The sequence below is a fragment of the Caretta caretta genome, chromosome 7 (genome assembly GCF_965140235.1).
Source record: "Caretta caretta isolate rCarCar2 chromosome 7, rCarCar1.hap1, whole genome shotgun sequence".
Lineage (NCBI taxonomy): Eukaryota > Metazoa > Chordata > Testudines > Cheloniidae > Caretta > Caretta caretta.
Genome location: NC_134212.1, coordinates 91,596,893 through 91,621,120, shown reverse-complemented (window position 1 = coordinate 91,621,120; position 24,228 = coordinate 91,596,893). Strand labels below are relative to the sequence as shown.

Sequence of the window (24,228 nt, the reverse complement as noted above, 5' to 3'; positions counted from 1 at the left end):
TGTGTAACACCCATTGTTTCATGTTCTCTGTGTATATAAATCTCCCCACTGTATTTTCCACTGCATGCATCCAATGAAGTGAGCTGTAGCTCACGAAAGCTTATGCTCAAATAAATTTGTTAGTCTCTAAGGTGCCACGAGTCCTCCTTTTCTTTTTGAGAAATGTAGCTTTGTTTCCTGAAATGATGCTGTAGTTACCGAAAATCAGCAGCAGGATAGAAAGTATGACAACAACAAAAGTAGTGAAAATACAGCCAATCATAGTAAGTAATGGAGTCAGTAGAAGGGTTAACTTTTTTATAAAAAGGAAAATAGGTTCTTCTCTTACACAGAGAAAACTAGCTTCATCAGAGGAAGCCATCATTAACCTAAAGCATGTCTACTGTATGTGGTTTATGGATGCTTCTCCATTAGGTCAATGATTTCACTGTACATGCGCAGCGGTGCATCCAGCCCCCAGAAGAAATCCAGATGTGCCCATTCAGGAATGTTTTTGTAATGAACAAGATTAATAATTTGAGGAAGTAAAATATTAACATCCTTTAAGTCTGCAAGCAAGTCTTGTCCACCAGTCCATATTGCAGTTGGCACTGTCATATCTTTTATCTTGTATAAAGGAGGGGTGGCCTGGAAAATAGTGAATAGTGTAGAAATAAAAGTCTGTGAAGTCACAGCAAATTTTATACACATCCATTCAATAAATAATGAGAGAAGCTGCTCCGCAATCAAAACCAGGAAGAAAAATACCCCTTACTCCCCCCACTCCTGGGCTCTCTTCCCAATTGTTTTATTTTTCCAAAGATGATGGCACTGTTAAGCAAAAAAAAAAAAATCATAATCCTACCTGACCAAATTTTGCCATATTCTTGGTTTGACTGCGCCAGTTATAAGCTTGGAATTCCCCTGAATTAAGTATCTAATATGAAAAGCACGAAAGATAAAAAGTTACAATTCTAATATACAAATCAATTGATCAGGGGATAAAAAGTAAGTCATGAAATCTTTCACCTCAAAGACTTTGGTTGGATTCCACCTTACACTATGTTGACAGCAATTACACTTAATCCCATTTCAAGGCAATGTGGAGGCCTACATTAAATTAGTTAGAGGTTTCAGAGACAAGTGGATAGGTGTTGCTGTCAGTTTCCAAGAAATTACCAACAGTTGGTAACCTTGTTAGCACAATGGGGTTGTGGTCCATGAGTAGGGCTCCTAGGCACTTTGGTAATACAAATAATAAATAGCAATATAAAATAATAAATAGCAACAACAACTAACTGGGCTTGGGACACCAAATTACAGCACCTGTCATATTTGCCAACTGGTGGACAGACACTAGTATAGAATGAAATCATTTTTTCCCCCTTGAGCCTCTATAAAAGATTAAAATATATGATCTAGTTAAAAAGGAATTATTTGGGGAAATTCTATGGCCCATGTTATACAGGAGGTCAGACTAGATGACCACAATGGATCCTCTGGCTTTGGAAGCTATGAATCTGTATCTATTTCTTTAAAGAGATACAGGTCACACATAAAAAGTACACACATAAAAAGTAGGACTGTCAAGCAATTTAAAAAATCGCTATTAATCACGCTGTTAATAATAGAATACCATTTATTTAAATATTTTTGGATGTTTTCTACATTTTCAAATATATTATTTCAATTACAACACAGAACACCAAGTGTACAGTGCTCACTTGATATTTGTTTTTCATTTTTATGAAATATTTTTATGAATATTTTCATTTCATTATCAAATATTTGCACTGTAAAAAACTAAAGAAATAGTATTTTTCAATTCACTTAATACAAGTACAGTAGTGCAATCTCATTATCATGAAAGTTGAAATTACAAATGTATAATTATGTCCAAAATATAACCGCATTCAAAAATAAAACAATGTAAAACTTTAGAGCCTACAACTCCATTCAGTCCTACTTCTTGTTCAGCCAATTGTTCAGACAAGCAAGTTTGTTTACATTTGCAGAAGATAATGCTGCCCGCTTCTTATTTACAATGTCCTCTGAAAGCGAGAACAGGCGTTCTTATGGCACTGTTGTAGCCAGCATTGCAAGATATTTACATGGCAGATGCGCTAAAGATTCATATGTCCCTTCATTCTTCAACCACTCTTCCAGAGGGCAAGGGTCCATGCTGATGACAGGTTCTGCTCGATAACAATCCAAACCAGTGTGGACCAACGCATATTCATTTTCATCATCTGAGTCAGAAGCCACCAGCAAAAGGTTGATTTCCTTTTTGGTGGTTTGGGTCTGTAGTTTCTGCATCAGAGTGTTGCTCTTTTAAGACTTCTGAAAGCATGCTCCGCACTTCGTCCCTCTCAGATTTTGGAAGGCACTTCAGATTCTTAAACTGGTTCAAGTGCTGTACCTATCTTTCAAAATCTCACATTGGTACCTTTTTTGTGTGTTTTTTCAAATCTCCAGTGAAAGTGTTCTTAAAACGAACAACATGTGCTGGGTCATCAGCCAAGACTGTTATAACACGAAATATATGGCACAATGTGGGTAAAACAGCTGGAGACATACAATTCTCCCCCAAGCAGTTGAGTCACAAATTTAATTAACGCAATTTTTTTTTAGCGAGTGCCATCAGCATGGAAGCATGTCCTCTGGAATGGTGGCTGAAGAATGAAGGGGCATATGAATGTTTAGCATATCTGGCATGTAAATACCTTGCAATGCTGTCTACAAAAGTGCATGCGAACACCTGGTCTCACTTTCAGGTGACATTGTAAATAAGAAGCGGGCAGCATTGTGTCCCGTAAATGTAAACAAACTTGTTTGTTTTAGCAATTCGCTGAACAAGAAGTAGGACTGTGTGGACTTGTGAGCTCTAAAGTTTTAAAAAGTTTTGTTTTTTTAGTGCAGTTATTTAACAACAACAACAAAAAACCCTACATTTGTAAGTTGCACTTTCACGATGCAGAGATTGCACTATGGTGGTTGTATGAGATGAATTGAAAAATACTCTCTTTTATCATTTTTACAGTGCAAACATTTGTAATAAAAATAATAACGTAAAGTGAGCACTGTACACTTTGTATTCTGTGTTGCAATTGAAATCAATATATTTGAAAGTGTAGAAAAACATCAAAAATATTTACTAAATTTCAATTGGGATTCTATTATTAACAATGCAATTGAAACTGCAATTAATCACAATTAATTTTCTTGAGTTAATCACATGAGTTAACTGTGATTAATCAACAGCCCTAATAAAAAGTATAATCAGGACAAATTTCCCAAATGTTCACACATCCAAAATATCTATTTTGCCTCCCTTTTGTAACACTTTGCAGTCTGCTTTGGATTTAACTATCTTGAGTAATTTTATATCTGCAAACTTTGCCACCTCACTCTGTTTACCCCTTTTTCCAAATCACTTATGAATATACTGAACAGCACTCGTCCCAGTATAGATCCTTGGGGGACCTTGCTATTTACTTCTCTCCATTGTGAAAAGTGACAATTTATTCTTACAGTTTGTTTCTGTCTTTTAACCGGTTATGGATTCATGAAAGGACCTTTCCTCTTACCCCATGACTGCCTACTTTGCTTAAGACCTTTGGTATGGGACTTTGTCAAAGGCTTTCTGAAAGTCCACGTACACTATATGCACTGGATCACCTTTGTCCACTTGCTTGTTGCAACACAAAGAATTCTAATAGATTGGTGAGGCATGATTTCCCTTTACAAAAGCCTTGTTGACTCTTCCCCAACAAATCGTGTTCATCTGTGTGTCTGATAGTTCTGTTATATATTATAGTTTCAACCAATTTGCCTGGTACCGAATTTATGTTCACTGGCCTGTAATTGCCAGGATTGCCTCTGGAGTCTTTTTAAAAAATTGGCATTATATTAGCTATCCTCCAGTCATCTGGAACAGAGGCTGATTTAAGCAGTAGGTCACATACCACAGTTAGTAGTTGTGCAATTTCATATTTGAATTCCTTCCAAACTCTTGGGTGAATACCATCTGGTTCTGGTGATTTATTACTATTTAATTGATCAGTTTTTAATTTTATCATCTCAATCTGTTACAGTTCCTCAGATTTGTCACCTAAAAAAATGGCTGGTGTGGGAAGCTCCCTGATATCCTCTGCAGTGAAGACTGATTGAAAGATTTTATTTAGCTTCTCTGCAATGGCCTTGTCTTTCTTGAGTGCTCCTTTAGCACCTTAATCGTTCAGTGGCCCCACTGATTGTTTGGCAGGCTTCTTGCTCCTGATGGACTTTAAAAAATGTTGCTGTTAGTTTTTGTGTCTTTTGCCGAGTTGTTCTTTAAATTCTTTTTTGGACTGCTTAATTATACTTGCACACTTGACTTGCCAGAGGTTATGTTCATTTCTATTTTCCTCAGTAGGATTTGATGTCCAATTTTTAAAAGATGTCTTTTTGTCTCTAGCTGCCTCTTTTACTCTGCTTAGCCATGGTGGCACTTTTTCATCCTCTCATTGTTTGTTTGTTTTTTAAATAAGGAGGATACATTTAGTTTGAGCCTTTATTGTGGTGTTTTTAAAAAGTTTCCATGCAGCTTGCAGGGATTTCACTCTTGTGACGGTTCCTTTTAATATCTGTTTAATTAGCCTCCTCATTTTTGTGTGGTTCCTCTTTCTGAAGTGCTGCTGTGGTGCGTTTCTTTGGTATTTTCCCTCCTGTTCAAGTGTTTGTGGTTGCAATGGCTGCATATGCATATTTGCAAGTGCACGGTACTTGGAAGTGTTTCCTTCTCTGTCCCCCATCCTGCAGTATTGGCAGAGTACTTATCTTAGTATAAGAATGTCTTATCTTATACTGACCACAACACCAAAAATTCATCAACCTGGTCACACAAGATTTCCTTTTCCTAGAATATGCTATCACACAAGGCAAAATAGGAAACCTACTGACTAGAAAAATTATCATCTGTAGTTCTAATACTGCCTCTGAATTGATAGGTTGTATAGAAAAAAGGATGTAATAAGAGCTGTTATAAGGAGTAATTAATTAAAATAAGAACCTGAGCCTTTTTGTTTGCTGTACCGTATATATATTAGTAAGCCTACGTGGCGCATTACCCTTCCCTCGGATTTCCAAATGTGCTTGTCTTTCCTGGAGGAATTTCAATACCTGTTGTTTAAATGTCAATAAAAAGTACTGTTTTTGTTGAGATTTCAGTTGTAAACCACAAATTAGGCGAGTTTCCAACCCATTAGCTGTAACTTCATTTGAGAATATTAAATATACCCAATTTGTATAACATTCAGTGCTTAGTACCTACTTTGCGGCGTAAAAGCTGAACAGTACCTGGCTCCAGTGGATTATATTTTGCACAGATGTTCCTGCTGGGGCTCGGGCTACATATACATTAACACGACTCTGAAAGAAAACATTCAGTGAGGGACCAGTTCCACCCCTTTCTCACAGAGTAGTATCTTTTCACCAGAGTACTTCTGGTGATAGCAGTGGGACTACTCATGGAGTAAGGTACTCCATAAGAGTAAGGGTGGCAGGATCAGGCTTTACCAAGTACTTCAAATGTGGCAACGCACTGGATACCGAAAAACATTGTGCAGAATTTTTAACGGAGTTATAGTCTCAAAGGATATGAAGTCAACCATTTTGATAAGGCAGGAGATTTATCCAAGAGACTACAGAGTATTTATTTAGTTCACACTTGTAGGGATTAATAGCTAGGATTTGGGATATGAGGGGGAGCCCTTGATGGTCCAGGAACGTGTTAACTACTATAAACATATACAGCCACATCCCGAGTCACGTCTTTAAGAAGCTGTTACACATTCCATAATTCAGCAAAACTCTAATTCAAAAATCAAAGGGGATTTTGCTTGAAAAAAGTGCAAGTAAAAACTTGAGGGGCAGATTGTTTTGCCTAGAATTGCACGAAAAAGGGATCCTCCAAGTGTCAATCTCCCTGTTCATGCATGTCTTTCATTCTTGGACCCTTGGAGAGACCTCTGCAGTGTTGAGGAGTTAGATGAGGGGGCTGGGTTTGCTACCAAGCATTGTTCCTCTCTCCCTTCCAACCTTAGAGGGAATCTGCTGAAAATGGGGTGCAGCCTGAGGCTTAATAACCTCTTCTGGGTGACCCAGTGCACTGTGAAACCCCAGTTATAAACTACAGTTCCATAGGCAGCAGCCAGCTTATTTCCCTAAACACTTGTGAGTCTTGGGACATCTGTGGATTCTGGGGACTGAACTGCCTGAATTTCTGACAGGTAGAGCAAAGCTCTCCTCCAGCACAGGCACATAGCCCTCTGAGGGTTTTCCTATCTCTCAAACCATTCCTGTGGACTTTTCCATGGAAGGATGTGATTTGGCCCTGACTAAGGACTTCAAGATTCAGGCCACAGAGTTTCAAGTTAAAAATGAATACAAACACAGGGGCTAGAAATCTCCCCACACAACTCAGCCAGCTGGGTTGTACATACCATATTTATGTTATTCACATTGTAGCCTCCCAGAACGAAGAAGACATTTCCACAAAGCTTAGCAAAAATGCTGCGGCCACAAAAGGAAACAACTAGCTTTCTCAGCCATTCACTTTGGTGAAATAATTCCCTTCTGCCAAGCAAGACCTGTAAAAACACAAAGACAGGTTTCAGAGGAACAGCCGTGTTAGTCTGTATTCGCAAAAAGAAAAGGAGTACTTGTGGCACCTTAGAGACTAACCAATTTATTTGAGCATGAGCTTTCGTGAGCTACAGCTCACTTCATCAGATGTTTACCGTGGAAACTGCAGCAGACTTTATATACACACAGAGAATATGAAACAATACCTCCTCCCACCCCACTGTCCTGCTGGTAATAGCTTATCTAAAGTGATCAACAGGTGGGCCATTTCCAGCACAAATCCAGGTTTTCTCACCCTCCACCCCCCCACACAAATTCACTCTCCTGCTGGTGCTAGCCCATCCAAAGTGACAACTCTTTACATAATCAAGTCGGGCTATTTCCTGCATAGATCCAGGTTTTCTCACATCCCCCCACCCCCATACACACACAAACTCACTCTCCTGCTGGTAATAGCTCATCTAAACTGACCACTCTCCAAGTTTAAATCCAAGTTAAACCAGAACATCTGGGGGGGGAGGTAGGAAAAAACAAGAGGAAACAGGCTACCTTGCATAATGACTTAGCCACTCCCAGTCTCTATTTAAGCCTAAATTAATAGTATCCAATTTGCAAATGAATTCCAATTCAGCAGTTTCTCGCTGGAGTCTGGATTTGAAGTTTTTTTGTTTTAAGATAGCGACCTTCATGTCTGTGATTGCGTGACCAGAGAGATTGAAGTGTTCTCCGACTGGTTTATGAATGTTATAATTCTTGACATCTGATTTGTGTCCATTTATTCTTTTACATAGAGACTGTCCAGTTTGACCAATGTACATGGCAGAGGGGCATTGCTGGCACATGATGGCATATATCACATTGGTGGATGTGCAGATGAATGAGCCTCTGATAGTGTGGCTGATGTTATTAGGCCCTGTGATGGTGTCCCCTGAACAGATATGTGGGCACAATTGGCAACGGGCTTTGTTGCAAGGGTAAGTTCCTGGGTTAGTGGTTCAGTTGTGTGGTATGTGGTTGTTGGTGAGTATTTGCTTCAGGTTGCGGGGCTGTCTGTAGGCAAGGACTGGCCTGTCTCCCAAGACTTGTGAGAGTGTTGGGTCATCCTTTAGGATAGATTGTAGATCCTTAATAATGCGTTGGAGGGGTTTTAGTTGGTTCTTTGTTAGGCCTGTCCTGTAGTAGGTAACTTCTGGGAACTCTTCTGGCTCTATCAATCTGTTTCTTTACTTCTGCAGGTGGGTATTGTAGTTGTAAGAAAGCTTGACAGAGATCTTGTAGGTGTTTGTCTCTGTCTGAGGGGTTGGAGCAAATGCGGTTGTATCGCAGAGCTTGGCTGTAGACGATGGATCGTGTGGTGTGGTCAGGGTGAAAGCTGGAGGCATGCAGGTAGGAATAGCGGTCAGTAGGTTTCCGGTATAGGGTGGTGTTTATGTGGCCATTGTTTATTAGCACTGTAGTGTCCAGGAAGTGGATCTCTTGTGTGGACTGGACCAGGCTGAGGTTGGTGGTGGGATGGAAATTGTTGAAATCATGGTGGAATTCCTCAAGGGCTTCTTTTCCATGGGTCCAGATGATGAAGATGTCATCAATATAGCGCAAGTAGAGTAGGGGCTTTAGGGGACGAGAGCTGAGGAAGCGTTGTTCTAAATCAGCCAGAAAAATGTTGGCATACTGTGGGGCCATGCGGGTACCCATAGCAGTGCCGCTGATCTGAAGGTATACATTGTCCCCAAATGTGAAATAGTTATGGGTAAGGACAAAGTCACAAAGTTCAGCCACCAGGTTAGCCGTGACATTATCGGGGATTGTGTTCTTGACGGCTTGTAGTCCATCTTTGTGTGGAATGTTGGTGTAGAGGGCTTCTACATCCATAGTAGCCAGGATGGTGTTATCAGGAAGATCACCGATGGATTGAAGTTTCCTCAGGAAGTCAGTGGTGTCTCGAAGGTAGCTGGGAGTGCTGGTAGCGTAGGGCCTGAGGAGGGAGTCTACATAGCCAGACAATCCTGCTGTCAGGGTGCCAATGCCTGAGATAATGGGGCGCCCAGGATTTCCAGGTTTATGGATCTTGGGTAGTAGATAGAATATCCCAGGTCGGGGTTCCAGGGGTGTGTCTGTGCGGATTTGATCTTGTGCTTTTTCAGGAAGTTTCTTGAGCAAATGCTGTAGTTGCTTTTGGTAACTCTCAGTGGGATCATAGGGTAATGGCTTGTAGAAACTCGTGTTGGAGAGCTGCCGAGCAGCCTCTTGTTCATATTCCGACCTATTCATGATGACAACAGCACCAATTGTGCCCACATATCTATTCAGGGGACACCATCACAGGGCCTAATAACATCAGCCACACTATCAGAGGCTCATTCACCTGCACATCCACCAATGTGATATATGCCATCATGTGCCAGCAATGCCCCTCTGCCATGTACGTTGGTCAAACTGGACAGTCTCTACGTAAAAGAATAAATGGACACAAATCAGATGTCAAGAATTATAACATTCATAAACCAGTCGGAGAACACTTCAATCTCTCTGGTCACGCAATCACAGACATGAAGGTCGCTATCTTAAAACAAAAAAACTTCAAATCCAGACTCCAGCGAGAAACTGCTGAATTGGAATTCATTTGCAAATTGGATACTATTAATTTAGGCTTAAATAGAGACTGGGAGTGGCTAAGTCATTATGCAAGGTAGCCTGTTTCCTCTTGTTTTTTCCTACCTCCCCCCCCAGATGTTCTGGTTTAACTTGGATTTAAACTTGGAGAGTGGTCAGTTTAGATGAGCTATTACCAGCAGGAGAGTGAGTTTGTGTGTGTATGGGGGTGGGGGGATGTGAGAAAACCTGGATCTATGCAGGAAATAGCCCGACTTGATTATGTAAAGAGTTGTCACTTTGGATGGGCTAGCACCAGCAGGAGAGTGAATTTGTGTGGGGGGGTGGAGGGTGAGAAAACCTGGATTTGTGCTGGAAATGGCCCACCTGTTGATCACTTTAGATAAGCTATTACCAGCAGGACAGTGGGGTGGGAGGAGGTATTGTTTCATATTCTCTGTGTGTATATAAAGTCTGCTGCAGTTTCCACGGTAAACATCTGATGAAGTGAGCTGTAGCTCACGAAAGCTCATGCTCAAATAAATTGGTTAGTCTCTAAGGTGCCACAAGTACTCCTTTTCTTTTTAAAAACACAAAGGTATTGCTCACTTACTGAATTGTTCTATGCATTTTTCTTTTTTCAACCCCCCCCCATCCGTTATACTCTATTTCCCCCTTTTTATTTCCTCCCCTTCCTTATTGATTACACACCTATTTTTCCTCCCTGCTGGCTACATACTGCTTGGGGGGGGGGAAGGGGGGACATGTGGGAAGTAAGTTGTTTGTTTATCCTTGAAACAGGTATAGCACAGGCATTGCCCAATCAATGTGCTTCAGATTTTTTTGCCTGTTTAATGATAGACTCACTTTCAAGTTAACTCCAGTTCTGCTTTTGCTCCTGAACCTGCAAATACTTATGCACACAAGCAGTTTTGCACAAATAAGTAGCCCCACTGATATCAATGGGATTACTCACACTTGCGTAACACTTATGCATGTGATTTAGTGTCTGTAGGACTGGAGCCACAGCAATTCTTCTGGAGTTACAGAAAATATAGGTAAGTATGTTTTTTTTAAGTCATGAACTTAACTTTGTGGAATGAAATATTCTCCTTTTGTATTTCTGGACATAAGTAAGTGAAAGACGTAAGGAAGTCAATTAATTCACCCAGTGTTGTAGGGCAGAGCTGAACATCTTTAACCACAGACATGAACAGACCCATAAATTTCTAGTTAAATATATGTTTTCAATTCGTCCATTCTAAAAGTCAAATAAATATTTAGATGATCAAATATTTTGAGTAGAAGTACCACATACCCTGAGAAACTTTTCAGGAAGATACAGGAGTTTTACTGCAGGGCTTCTGGCATATTTAACTGTAGTTACAGGGGCTAAGGCAAAATACAGTTTGATTCTTTTAGCCAGCTGGGGCATTGTTGAAAATGTAATGAAAGCTGAGAAAATTCAAGAGAAAAGTTAACTAGAGCAACTTTCATAAACTAAAATATCAGTATTTATCCTACTCCAATCAATATTTGAATAGCTATAGGATTGCCTGTAAGTCTGAAACTGCAGGATGATTATTGAAGTAAGTGTTCATCCTAGAGTTCATTTGAAACTCCACTATCCTCCCTGTCCTACAGGCTTGAAAACTATTATCTTACATACTCCTCCTACACTGATACCCTATCTCCACTACTTCTCCAAAAATTCATCCCAAGTATATATACTATTTAGCTCTGAAGATACATGCATTACTCTCCCAAACAACTACCTCATCACATTGCCTTTGTTTTTATCCTCCACTAAACCCAACCCCTCTGTGTGCGGCCATCTCGATATTTTGCTTGCCTTATCTTAAGCCCTGATCCCCCAGTTAGATTCCAAACCCCTTAACCCATGAATTGGGCCATTTTAAACTCCAGTGTAAGTCAAAATCATTGGAGTTACAGCAGGAATGCATTTGGCCCATTCTGTTTTGTTATCTTTCATATAAATAAAAATTGGATTCATTAAAGTTGCCTACATTTTACAACTGTCAGTTTAGGAGGTGTTTTTACATCTGAATTTTAGATCACTCATAAAAGGAGTCAGAAAGATCCAAACACAGTCTTCACTACTGTATAGCAGTGCAGACATGATTCCATAACTAGAGCCCTACCAAATTCAAGGTCCATTTTGGTCAATTTCATGGTCATAGGATTTTTTAAATCACCAATTTCATGATTTCAGCCATTTAAACCTGAAATTTCATGGTGTTGTAATTGTAGGGATCCTGACTCCAAAAGAAGCAGAAGTAAGGGTGGCAATACCATGACCCCCCTGAAATAACTTTGTGACGCCCTGCAACTCCATTTTGGGTCAGGACCCCGAATTTGAGAAATGCTGGTCTCCCCCATGAAATTTTTATAGTAGAGAGTAAAAGCACACAAATGACCAGATTTCATGGGGGGAGATAAGATTTCACGGTCCGTGATGTGTTTTTCATGGCCATGAATTTGGTAGGGCCCTATCCATAACACATCAGTCTGCATTCCTTGTAACATTACGTACCTATAGTGGCACCCTGTGAATAGCCAACATAATACAACTGCTCTTGTCCAGTTTTCTGCATAATAAAGTTTAGCACTGCTGGAAGGTCAAACTTCGCCATCTCATCAAAACTGCAGAGAGAAAGGATGCAAAACATGCATGCATAAATTAAATCCCAGGTGAGTTAGCACTGGATAAGGGAAATCTAGGTTTGTCAGATGAGAAAAAACAAACTGTTTTGTGAGTAATTCTGCTTTTGAGAGTCCTAGGTCTTTGTGGCGCTTAGTGTAAAAGAGACAGTTCACTAATTTCCGAGGTGCTTTCTGCTCATACCTGAGGGATTGATCCAGACCCCATTGAAGTAAATGGACAGACTCCTTTTAATTTGAGTGATCTTAGGATCAAACCAATGCCTAATCTTCTTATGTAGAAGGAAGAATTAATTACACAGCAATGGAACCATTTCCATTGTGACACAGGATCATATAATGTACCACTACAGTCTAGTCTTCAAACAATCATTAAAATAAAAGTGCATAGGAAGCCCTAGTGATTGAAGTTTGAGGGAAGGATAGCTCAGTGGTTTGAGCATTGGCCTGCTAAACCCAGGGTTGTGAGTTCAATCCTTGAGGAGGCCATTTAGGGATCTGGGGCAAAAATAAGGGACCGTACTTGGTCCTGCTGTGAAGGCAGGGGACTAGGCTCAATGACCTTTCAAGGTCCCTTCCAGTTCTATGAGATAGGTATATCTCCGTATTAACTTTAAAGTTTTCTGTTTGTCTTCAGGGAAGATACAGTGTGGACACAGGCAGTACAGTCTTCCATGAGCCCGTTGTTGAACCTCGGCAGTGTCTGATAGGCCAACGAGGACTCCAATTAGTGCCATTTATGGTAATATTTTTACAGTGTGGACAGATCACAGCCAGCTCATGATCCAGCACCAGCTTCTAAGCCAGCAGATGTCAACAATTTTTACTCATTGTCAACCTGCATTGAGTTTAAACCAATGACCTAGATTCACTCTGACACCACAGTGATGGGTGTTTTATAAAAATCTAGATAGATGAGCAGACAGATAAAAATGAAAGATTTCAATATCCCATTATCAATATCCCAAGTCCCTCCAAATACTATTTCCAACAGTGCTCAATAATTCAGTCTACCTGAAAGACCAGAACTCATCTTGCTCAATAGAAAGATTCAGGTGTCTTCTAGACCAGGTGTTCCCTCTGCTGTTTCCCATCCAAACATCATAGCCAGCATCTGCTAGTATGAAGCCCAGGCTGTTATTGGCCAGGTTTGTGACCCAGTTGCTAGCATCTCCTAGTAATCCATGTTGGAGAAACACAGCAGGCTTTACAGCTGAAAGAAAAAAAAACACACTTTACTGAGCTGCTTGATTAATATGGTAATACAATGATAATCCTATCCAGTACTCAAAACTGTGATTCCCAGTCCTGCGCTGGATTAAAGTCAGACTCCTATGGATTTTTTTTTAAAGTGTGTATCCCTTTTTCAATTTGTTCTGCGATATAATGAATGCCTGGACTTTTAAAAAGTAGATTTGCTGTTTATCTTAGGAATACCAGAATGTAAAGTCTAGTCTCCCTGGTTTTACTGAAGACGTTCTGGCGGAACTGAGAAATGAGCTTCTAAATACCTTAATTTAAGTAGTAAAGGCATGAAATATTTAATAAAGGCCTTCTTTATTCAAAATGTTAATTCATCACTGAGGTTAAACAGCTGTGAACAAAAGCAACCACAACACAAACCATGAGATCCAAGGAAGAAACTGGGCTCTCCTGACAGTGGGTGTTTGGGGTAGATTACATTTTTTTTTTAAACTTCTACTGATCAAATGCCAAATCGCTTATGATCAGAGCACAAGCTTCAGTTCATTCAAGGCCAGATTTTCAAAAACAGACCATTAGCACATGGGTGCTGTAACCAGGAGCGCAATGGCTTTCAGCACCCCCTCTATACAAATTGTTTCAATACCACTGATTTAGCATCAAATTCTGCTCACCTTACTCACAAAAACATTTCCATCAACTTCAGTGTGACTACCCACTTAAGGCAAGCAGGACTTGAGTCCAAACTTATACAGATTGGCAAAGCAATTTAGACACCTGTTTTTCAAAATGTGTCCTCTTAAGTCTCCCTTGCTTTACAGAAATAAATCATACCCGTATTCCCCTGATTTTCTATTCCATAAGGGATTCTGTTAACGCTAAGGATATAGCCATCTTCTGTCACCACTTCATACTCCTCACTGGGGTACCCTCTATAGGTAATGAGCTCGCTCTGCAAAAGAAAACACAAATGCTTTTGCTTCAGATGGCTTACGGGTGTCCATTTTCTACACAGTATGTACATGGAAGGATCTCTGTGATGAGAAAACATTGTGGACTAGACCAGCTGAGGATCTGGTCCCTTAGTTATTAAGTGTCCAAAAGAAAAAGAAAAAAAAGACATATTTTAATGACACATCCCTCAAACTACCCCTCTTTTCTTTCATACTCCACAATACATTCTGGAATGTTTTAGCAGGAGTGTTGTAAGAAAAACATGAAAAGTAATTCTTCCACTCTACTCAGCACTGATAAGGTCTCAGTTGGAGTACTGTGTCCAGTTCTGGGTACCACACTTTAGGAAAGATGTGGATAAATTAGAGAAAGCAACAACAAATATTAAAAGTCTAGGAAACATGACCTACATGGAAAGATTTAAAAAAATGTGTTTGTTTAGTCTGGAGGGGAGAAGACTGAGTCTTAAAGTACGTAAAAGGTTATTATAAAAAGGAGAATGATACATTGTTCTTATCCGCAGTGTACGGGACAAGAAGCAATGGGCTAAAATTGCAGCCAGGGAGATTTAGGTTAGACATTAGGAAAAACTTCCTAACTAAAAGAGTAGTTAAACACTGGAACAAATTACTGTACCTAGGGAGGTTGTGGAATCTCCATCCATCATTGGAGGTTTTTAAGAACAGGTTAAATAAACACCTGTGAGGAATGACCTAGATAATACTAAGTCCCACTCCAACTGCAACAATAACATTGATCACATTCTCAAAAGATTCCCTGAAAGTTAATCTTTCAGTAGATCAGAGAACTTTTGCAGGAAATTGAAAAGAAATGTTATTTTTGTGATTAAAACCCCTTAAAGTTGGCTCCTTTTTGATAGGTGTGCCAGTTACATAACCCTTTTCTTTGTCTCCAATGAAATCAACTAACACTACAAAATTTGAATATAGGTAGATATTGACATTCACTCATGCAAGGAGCCCCTTTCAAGGGCAGGAATAGTAAAATGATTACAAATTTAAGATGTAAAATGCTGACATTTTTAAGAGTGTAAAATGTGGTGCGGTGGAGAAAACTTAGGTCTATGGACTCTGTGTTGAGGCTTGGTGAGATGATGATTCATTGGTCTCTATGCAGCTAGGGAGTGCCAGAGAAGACATGTGGAATAAGTTGGAAATGTAAGCAGGGGGTAGGAGGGAATAGGGAAAAAGGAATGATCTCAGGTAGTGTTAAAGTCAGTTTTTGAACTTTTCTGATACTGAATTTCCAGCTTTTTAGAATAGAAATATTATGAAACCACCTTAACTTTCAATTCAAAATTGCCTGTGAACTAAGCAAACCTCACAACTGCCCCATAATATACTGTTATGTCCATTTTACAGTAGGCTACATGATGGCTCAGAAAGGTTAAGTGACTAAATATACCCCGGTATTCACAAATTTTTGTAATAATCTTTGTTCAAAGTATACCTTGTAAGGTATCATTTGAAAACTCAATTTGCTGGTCATTGTTGTCCTGATAAAATGTGTGTGGCAACAATGTATGCGAAGTTATAAGATTTTCCTATATGACTTTATTAACACATAGAATCATAGAACTAGAGGGGACCTGGAGAGGTTGTCTAGTCCAGCCTCCTGCACTTGTGGCAGGACTAATTATTTAGATGATTCCTGACAGGTCTCCAATGATGGAGATTCCACAACCTCCCTAGGCAATTTATTCCAGTGCTTAACCACCCTCACAGTTAGGAACTTTTTTCTAATGTCCAAGCTAAATCTCCCTTGCTGCAATTTAAGCCATTGCTTCTTGGGCTATCCTCAGAGGTTAAGAAAAACATTTTTTCTCTCTCCTCCTTTTTATGTACAGTACTTGAAAACCATGATGTCCCCTTTCAATCTTCTTTTTTCCAGACTAAACAAAGCCATTTTTTTCAATCTTATAGGTTATGTTTTCTAGACCTTTAATAATTTTTGTTGCTCTTCTCTGGACTCTCTCCAGTTTGTCCACATCCTTCCTGAAATGTGGTGCCCGGAACTCGACACAATACTCCAGTTGAGGCCTAATCAGAGCAGAGTAGCGTGGAAGAATTACTTCTCATGTCTTGCTTACAATACTCCTGCTAATCCATCCCAGAATTATATTCACTTTTTTTGCAACAGCGTTACACTGTTGAATCATATTTAGCTTGTGATCCATATGATCCCCAGATCCCTTTCTGTAGTACTCTTTCCTAGTCCCAGTCATTTCCCATTTTGTATGTGTGCAACTGATTGTTCCTTCCTAAATGGAGTACTTTGCATTTGTCCTTATTGAATTTCATCCTATTTACTTCAGCCCGTTTCTCCGGGTTGTCCAGATCATTTTGAATTTTAATCCTATCCTCCAAAACACTTGTAACCCCTCCCAGCTTGGTAGCATCCACAAACTGTATAAGTGTACTCTCTATGCCATTATCTAAATCATTGATGAAGATATTGAACAGAACTGGACCCAGAACTGATCCTTGTGGGACCCCACTCATTATGCCCTTCCAGCATTTTCCAAAACCCACTGCCCTGCCCAAACTGAGGTTGGCAAACAGGTCTGTCATAAACAAAGGAATGTGTGCTCTGCTGAATTTGCATGTAAGCAATAAACAGAGTCATCAAACAGGAAGGGAAACAAAGGAAGCTGAAACAGGTGAGAAAAAGGCAGCAGGGTAATCCTTCCACATAGAATTTTTGTCTCTTAGTGCTCATCTGAAAATGTTGAATCTGAACCAGAGAAAGGGTCTGTATCTACAGTGTTTGATCAGAAAGACTGCTGAAAATATATGGTGAGAAATTGCTTGAATCTGATATAGTTTGTTAAGTTAGGTATTAGAAAATGCCTTATCTTTATTTTTCCTGTAATCATGTCTGACTCTTATGCCTCATTTCTTGTACTCACTTAAAAATCTCTCTTTGTAGTTAATAAACTTGTTTTATCTAATCCAGTGTCTCTAAGTTGAAGTGTCTAGGAAACTACATTTGGGATGGCAAGTTGTGCACATATTATTTATTTTAAAGAAATAATGGACCTAATGTAACTTGTGTTGTCCAGAAGAGGGCTGGGCTGTATGGGACATACATTTCTGGGGGGAAATCTAAGACTGGGAGTGTGTTGGGGTCACCCTACAGTATAACCCAGGCTGGTGAGAGCCAGCGTGTAATCCAAGTGTGGCTGGCAGACTGCAGTCACACACAGACACTCAGCATGTGGCTTGCCTGCTGGAAGGCTGTTTGTGAGCTGCCCAGGTGGGAGTTACTTCAGTAAGGCATTGTAAGGCACCCAAGGTTGCATGGCAAGGGTGACACAGCTGTTCCTGAGCCAGGATTGGACCCAGGTATGTCACAGTGACTTGCCCAGGGTCACACAGGAAGTGAGCAGAGCTGGCTCATTGCTCTGAAACCACCACTGTCCCAGAGCTTTAAGGTTCCACATTTGCTGCTGGAAGACAGGGTTGTTTTACAGAGATTCAGCATTCTTTAGTGGCATTTACCCTGCAGGACAGTAGGATCAAAAAATTTTAAAAGAAACTAGTGATTTAAAGGGGCTTGATTTTCAGGGAGTGAGTGCTCAGCACTTTTTGAAAATCAGCCCCTTTACTATGTCTGATGCTGGGCGCCCCCCCAAAATGGAGACATTCAAATATCACAAATCACTTCCAAAAATCTTGGCTGAGGAAGTATGTAGTTCCAGAACCCTCAGTGCTTGCCCTTTTCAGCTGGAAGTCTGGTGCTGCTGCAGCAATCAAATATTCAAAGGGGAAATTTTACTATGCTACTTTAGTAAAGAAAAATAGAACTTGTTGTAGTTTCTACCCCTCATAAGCTGGACTCCTATATATGTAGATAGGAAGGAACATTTGGCAAAACAGAATGACAGTAAGTGTTTGAGAAGAGGGGAAATGTTAGCGAAGTGCATCTCACCTGCACCTGTTAATGCAGACCATTCTAAACAATTTTGTGCTATCAGCATTCCATTCATTTTAAATTAATTCCAATGAATAACTTACAATGTTCATATATGCTTCAGGATACACATGATCTCTCTTCATTCTTATGAGTTTCTCTGAAGATACAGTTCCTTGGAACAAATATGCCACTGTAATGAATAGCCACATCTTGGTTCTGTGTAAAACAGCACATTCATCTGTTAACAAGAGTGCTCTCTCTGCACATACAATACAATGCAGACACTGCACTATATCCAATGAGAAGTGAATTGCTGAGAGATGAAGCTTGGTGTGGTGAAGTTGTGCCTGGTACCACAGTAAGCCATCTGGCACAGCCTCTGATTGCTTATGCATTGCAAGCAGCAAAAACTGGAAGCAAAAAGAAAAGGTAGCTTGGCAGCAGCCTGCATTCTCTGTTAAGTTCATCCAATACTGGATGAAAAGATCAGTAAACCAGGAGGAGAACAGTACCTGGAGAAAGGGCCCTGTAGACAGACATTCTCATGGAGCACACACTATTGGAGTGATATAGTTTTGCATGTTCGTTGTAGGTTACTTACATCAAATTAGCAGCTGTTTCTGCTTGGGTGTGCTAAGAGAAGGGGTGATGGGATCCATTTCTTTGTAATGCACCCACGCAAGAGTCAGACACATTACCAACTCAGGACTCCCTTGCATGCTAGGCTGTAGTGCCCAGGGGCAAATTATTCATACCTGTCCATAGCTCTCCAATGAAAATGAGGCAGATAAAAAACCTAGTTCAGAGAGCTATTAAAATTGGATTAATTAGCCCTAGTAACCCTTCATAACAAAGGTGCTAGACATCTGGTGGCAGGGAACTAATCTCAGGATCAACACAGGGAATGTCACTGTCACCTGTATAAACAATACCTGATGGCCTCATTCTTGGCATATCTGAATTAACTGAGTCACTGGACCCAGCTCCATATACTATTTTTGTGTTTTTATCTTTTGTGTAAGATAAAACTGCCTGGGAATGAGTGTTAGGTAAAGAAGAGGCAAGCCAGATGGTTCAAGGAAATGCTGGGTGTCCACAAACCTCCCCATCGGAAAAAAATTAGAAGAGAAAAGTTTGAAGTTTTGGTTTTTGGTTCAACATTTCTTTGGTTCTGAAATGTTAGTTCATTTATACTTAAATAAAGGTTAAAAAACTGTTGAAGAATTACACATAAGGAGTCAGCAAAATCTCTGAATGGGTGATGAGTGTGCTATGCACTAGGGATGACTATCAACAGAAGCAAGAGTTGCACCGCTGCTGAGAAGTCAGCACTTTTGAAAATCAGGTGACTTACGTAGCAACCAACTAAAGACTTCAGATCCTAAATGTAGACACCCAGTTTTTAAAAACTTGGCCAGAATTTGTAATTTATACAAACTACCTAAATGTCAAAGTCCTTCTACTTAACGGGATAAGGGGGTGGGCCTTGAGAAATTCAGTTGAGTGCAGCAAGATCCAACCACACCGTGGGAATAAGAATGTAAGTGGATGAGGACAGGACAAAAGGTGAGAGGGTATTTATTAAATGTGTCTTTGGTCTGTGAATACCTCTGAATCATTTTGTAGATTTCAGAGAACCAGTAATGTACATCTAAGCTGAGCAGATTTCACTGGCAAACACACTACAGTTGCTGCTCCTCAGGCCAATAAGCATCTGTGGTAGTCTTTTCAGAAAAGCTGACATAAATAAAGGGTTTATTTTTCCTCTTAGAACAGAAAAGTTACCCACACATATATACACAAAGATATACACACTGTATACACAAGGTCCCTTTTTAAAAAAATATTAGCGGTTTAGAAAAGTTCACTTCTTTTATAATGAAAAAGGATAAATGCATTTTAAAGTACTTTCAGATCAACTGATCCTTCCTACTCATTCTCTCACCTCTCTCCCCCCTACCAAAAAGATTTGCAGACCAGAAAAGAATGAGTTGTACAGTCACTCTTTATCAGAAACCACCTTTCAGCAAGCAGCAATTCTTTTGTCCATGTAATTTTAAACAACAACAACCACCACCACCACCAAGCCTTGGAAAGGTTACTCCTCAACAGCACATGCTAAACCATTATTTGGCTTTGTCTCTTGCAACCCCAAGAAAGCCACCACACAATTCTGGGTCAGAGTGAAGTGAAAGTATTACCAACCTTGTGCTCAAGTTCACTTGTTCCACTCAGAGATTCCGATGCAGGAGAGATGGCAACTCTGATGGCCCCAATGTTTAACAGCAGCAGTAGGTAAAGGAGATAAACAATGTGATATGGATCGCACAAAAGTTTTCCAATGATAGTAATGAGCACTGAATTCTCTCCTCTTCCTTTTACTTGGTAAGTTAGCAGCACTTCAACTTATTCATATTAAAGGGAGTGCACTGCTCTAGTGCTACTTATAAGAGCTGACTGCTTTGACTCTCACAGAATGCTGTAGTTTTAAAGGGAATACCAAGCCCCTTGAAGTGGAACAGCCTCGTCAGGAATTTCAAATACAAACACATTCACAGAGGTATCACGCCAATAAAACCTGGAAGAATTCCCTTTTTTACCGCTAGCCTGCCAAGCCAGTTATATGCTTGTTCTATGGAGGGGATGGAAGGTAGCCTCATTCTTTGATGCCATGATAAATACAAATTTTACAGCACAAAAATGTTTTCATTCTCTTTTATGCACATGCTGCCATTCCATATTGCTAAAGTGATGCAGAAGCAGCTACGGGGATTTCCATATTCTGATTACACAGGCATACTCTCAGTGTGAATTCCATACACACACAATAATGAATATACAAACCCCTTCGGTGTGCAATTATAATGATCAAGGTATTGTGTAATATAACAATCAGTGTGGAAGCAAGCCCTAAAAAGCACTACTTGCTTAAATGGCTCGTGGTGTACTGTCCATCACATTCTCAGTGTCCTCAACTGTTGGGCCCAGCCTCTGGTAGGAGTGGACCCAAGTATACATTTATTACATAGTGGCGTAACAGTGGGCCTACCATTCAGGTAACGTGATCTGCTCTTTATGTCCCAGATTAGAAATTCACAAGGATGTTGGCTGAAAGACTTTGGAAGCGAATTGCCAGGTGCCTTTTTAACTGTAAAAGGCTAAAGAAGACCATCACAGCTATTAGAAAATTGTGCTTGGTATTCAAGCTTAACCTGAAATAAATACTAAACAGCTTCAAATTTCAAAAGTATTTTCCCCAGCATACTTGGGACTGAGCTGGTTCCAAAGCTGTTTATTTGCTTCCCAGAGCAAGTATAGATTGGGAGCTTTTTGGGAGAACCATCCCTTTGGCCTGGGTTTGTATAGCACCTAGCACGGTGGGACCCTGATCCATGATGGGGGCTCCGAGGAACACCCAGATTACAACTTATAAATAGTAATAAGAAATGTGGTCAAAGCTCAATTCTTTATAGTCTGAGTGTAGCAACAGCTACTGTTCTTTATACTATGTCCACTTCAATTTGGTATTTTTAAATCTTGAAATGAATCATTCCTTATTAGAGAGTTTGTTTTCTGGCATTTAAATTTCTTATCAGACACTGTTCTCCTGAACAAGACTAAGAATGAGTCAACTGACTCAAAGCTTTGTCTGTGTGTTTGGCTGAACCTCTTTCAAGGTTTTGAATAATTCTATTTATTTTTATTATTAGTTCATGCAACTCCCCTCAGCAGTTTTGGTTCTGGTTAGGACCAGATGTATTTGAATTACTATAAGAAAGATTGTTCTTCTAGTATTTCCAGCCCAGGCAGAAATGAGAAGGAAAGTTTTAGGAGAGAGTCTGATCCCATGAGATCTGCTGTCACAGAGTCCTGAACTCAGGACCCGGCCGGAAAGTAAAAGAGGAAATAATTATCAAATATCTCGTGTTAGAATGTACTTATAAATGTTATGTCTGTCCCTGGATTTTGTCTATCCCTCCTTTCAGCATGAGCTCCAAGTCCCCTTATCTTTGAAGAACAACATGAATTTCAAGAATGGACTGTTCAAATATGTGCTTACCTTTGAATGCCTCACATTGTTCAGATTCATTAAGCAGTGGTGTTAACTGGTTCTCAAGAAAGTCTGATTCATTCTTCTGGGAAAAGTTGTATCTTATGGAAAAATATGGAATTTACAACAAAGGACATGATTGGTAGAATCAAACAAATGCGCCAACTCCATAATTGTCAATGTATTGGCATATTGACTATTGCAGGGCAGGACTATTGAGCTCAATGGGACTACAGATGTAATAAGTGCTTGGTTTAGTAGTAAATGTTCAGAGGATCAGATGCTTAGGGCTTAGTTCTCCCAAGACTTATAAACGTGCTTAATTTTATGCACATGGGTAGTCTCAGTTTATAGAAATTATTTATTACTGTATATTACCCTTCCAAGCAAGGAACATTTGTGGAGCACAGAAGCCACTTAACCATAGGTTCAATTTTTCTGCACCCCAGATGAATAGCTGAACAAATTCTGAATTGAAACAACAAGAAACTAAAGTTCCAGATACAAACCCCCCTTAACTTGGTAGGTTCAAAATGGAGATCGGAGTGGATCAGGCTCATAACGCACAACCACAAAAGAAAAAAAAAAGTGATGGAGAGAGCAAATAAAATAAGTGGCAACTAATGTAAAACCAGTTAGACGATGTCCTGCAGCATCTTGGTTGAATATGCAGGGCTCTGCATATGCTCACAATGCCTCTCTGAATGTTGATGATTCTTTTATATTATTAAAACAATCAATTTCAATTAAATGAAACCATCAACAAGGCATTCTGATTTTCTTTTATTAATTGCAGCTCCCATTAATATCTTTAATACATGTTCATCTCTATTACGTTGTCACACCTTCCAAGTGGTCAGGAAAGATTGGATTTACAGGAGTGGGTTATTTGCTTGGGGAGACAGGGATGAGTTAATCTTGCACACTGTATTCCTACTTGCGTTTATTAAGTAGAAGGCATACATTCAAACAGAAATATTACCAGAGGTTTCAAAACCAAAGTGTCTGTTGCATCTTGTATATCCAATACCATTATTAGAACTCCAGTAAATAGCTCTCTGTACTATAGTTCTAAGTCAAACTGTTCCTTTCATTTTAGTTTTTTACAGAACAATCCTTCCAGTGTTGCATTACTTTGTCTCTTGTCTCTCCTCATACAAATCAAATCCTTTGGGCCTAATTTTCAGGAGACTTCCTCCACGTACTTACATGCTGTTTTGCTTGTGTACACACGTACAGGTGTGCTTTGTTGTGCAATATCACCTGTGAAGGCAGGTGGTGGGATCTATCACTTGCACACTCCAGTGAGTATTTTTATATGAAAAACCTATTTGTCCAAATGGATTTCACATGGAAAAATTCCATTATCTGACACTTGGTAAATGTGGGAATCTAGATTCTCCATCAGCCTCTTGAAAATTCATTCTGCAGCAGCTTCATTGTGGAGATTTAAAAAAGTATTTACAGATGAAAGCGAATAATACAATTAGTGCACGTCTCTGTTATTTATTTTGATATGAATTCAACTGAATATTGCTCCACATTGAGTTCTCATTATGCAACTTATTTGCACATTGACAACACAACTGCCACCAGGCTGTAATTTTCTGCTTCCTCAATACACAGCTCAACAAACCAGGATGGATTTTCTGGTATCATTAATAGTGTGACTGGCAAGGCATACACAATTCACAATCTTACTGGAAACAAAGGCATTTTCAAAAACAAATACCTTCAAAAACCACTTTTGTTTTCAAAAGGATTTTGTAGCTAGGACCAAGATATAGTCCCCAAACGAATGGCTCAAAGAAGTTTTATATTTCCCTTAAGATCATATTTTAAAACCCTCATTTCTCATCAGAGATATTGGGGACTATGTTACTGACAAAGCCATATCATGGCATCCGCTCTTAAGCGGAATTCCCCATAAAATCATCAGGGAGTTCTGCTTTTAAAAAAGTGCCCAGAGCTAAAGGTGTCATCCTAAAGGCAAATCGACCATGAAAGGCCTATTTCAACTCATCCATGGATGAAAGGAAATCAGGATAGCAGCAGACAAATTCAGATCAGTTTTTCCTCTATCATTAGGTCTTATCCTCCTTGGAAAACGGACATATTTTAAAAGTTTTGCCTCTACATTTGTAGTCATGAAATCGGCTTTATTTTTCAGGAATTTGTTTTCTGAGATTAACACAATTATCACATCG

General features: G+C 39.7%; 1 protein-coding gene across 1 annotated transcript; it reads right to left on the bottom strand.

The window, feature by feature from the left end:
• Nucleotides 1-283: 283 nt before the first annotated feature.
• Nucleotides 284-20,425, bottom strand: LOC125639790 (lipase member M-like). The gene is made up of 10 exons (XM_048857491.2): nucleotides 20,176-20,425; nucleotides 18,072-18,186; nucleotides 13,915-14,032; nucleotides 12,892-13,090; nucleotides 11,750-11,859; nucleotides 10,514-10,650; nucleotides 6,462-6,608; nucleotides 5,317-5,388; nucleotides 845-916; nucleotides 284-627 (listed from the first exon to the last, which is right to left on the bottom strand). Exons 2-10 carry the CDS (start codon nucleotides 18,177-18,179, stop codon nucleotides 394-396), a joined length of 1,197 nt encoding a protein of 398 aa, XP_048713448.1. The 5' UTR covers nucleotides 18,180-18,186; nucleotides 20,176-20,425; the 3' UTR covers nucleotides 284-393.
• Nucleotides 20,426-24,228: the final 3,803 nt, after the last annotated feature.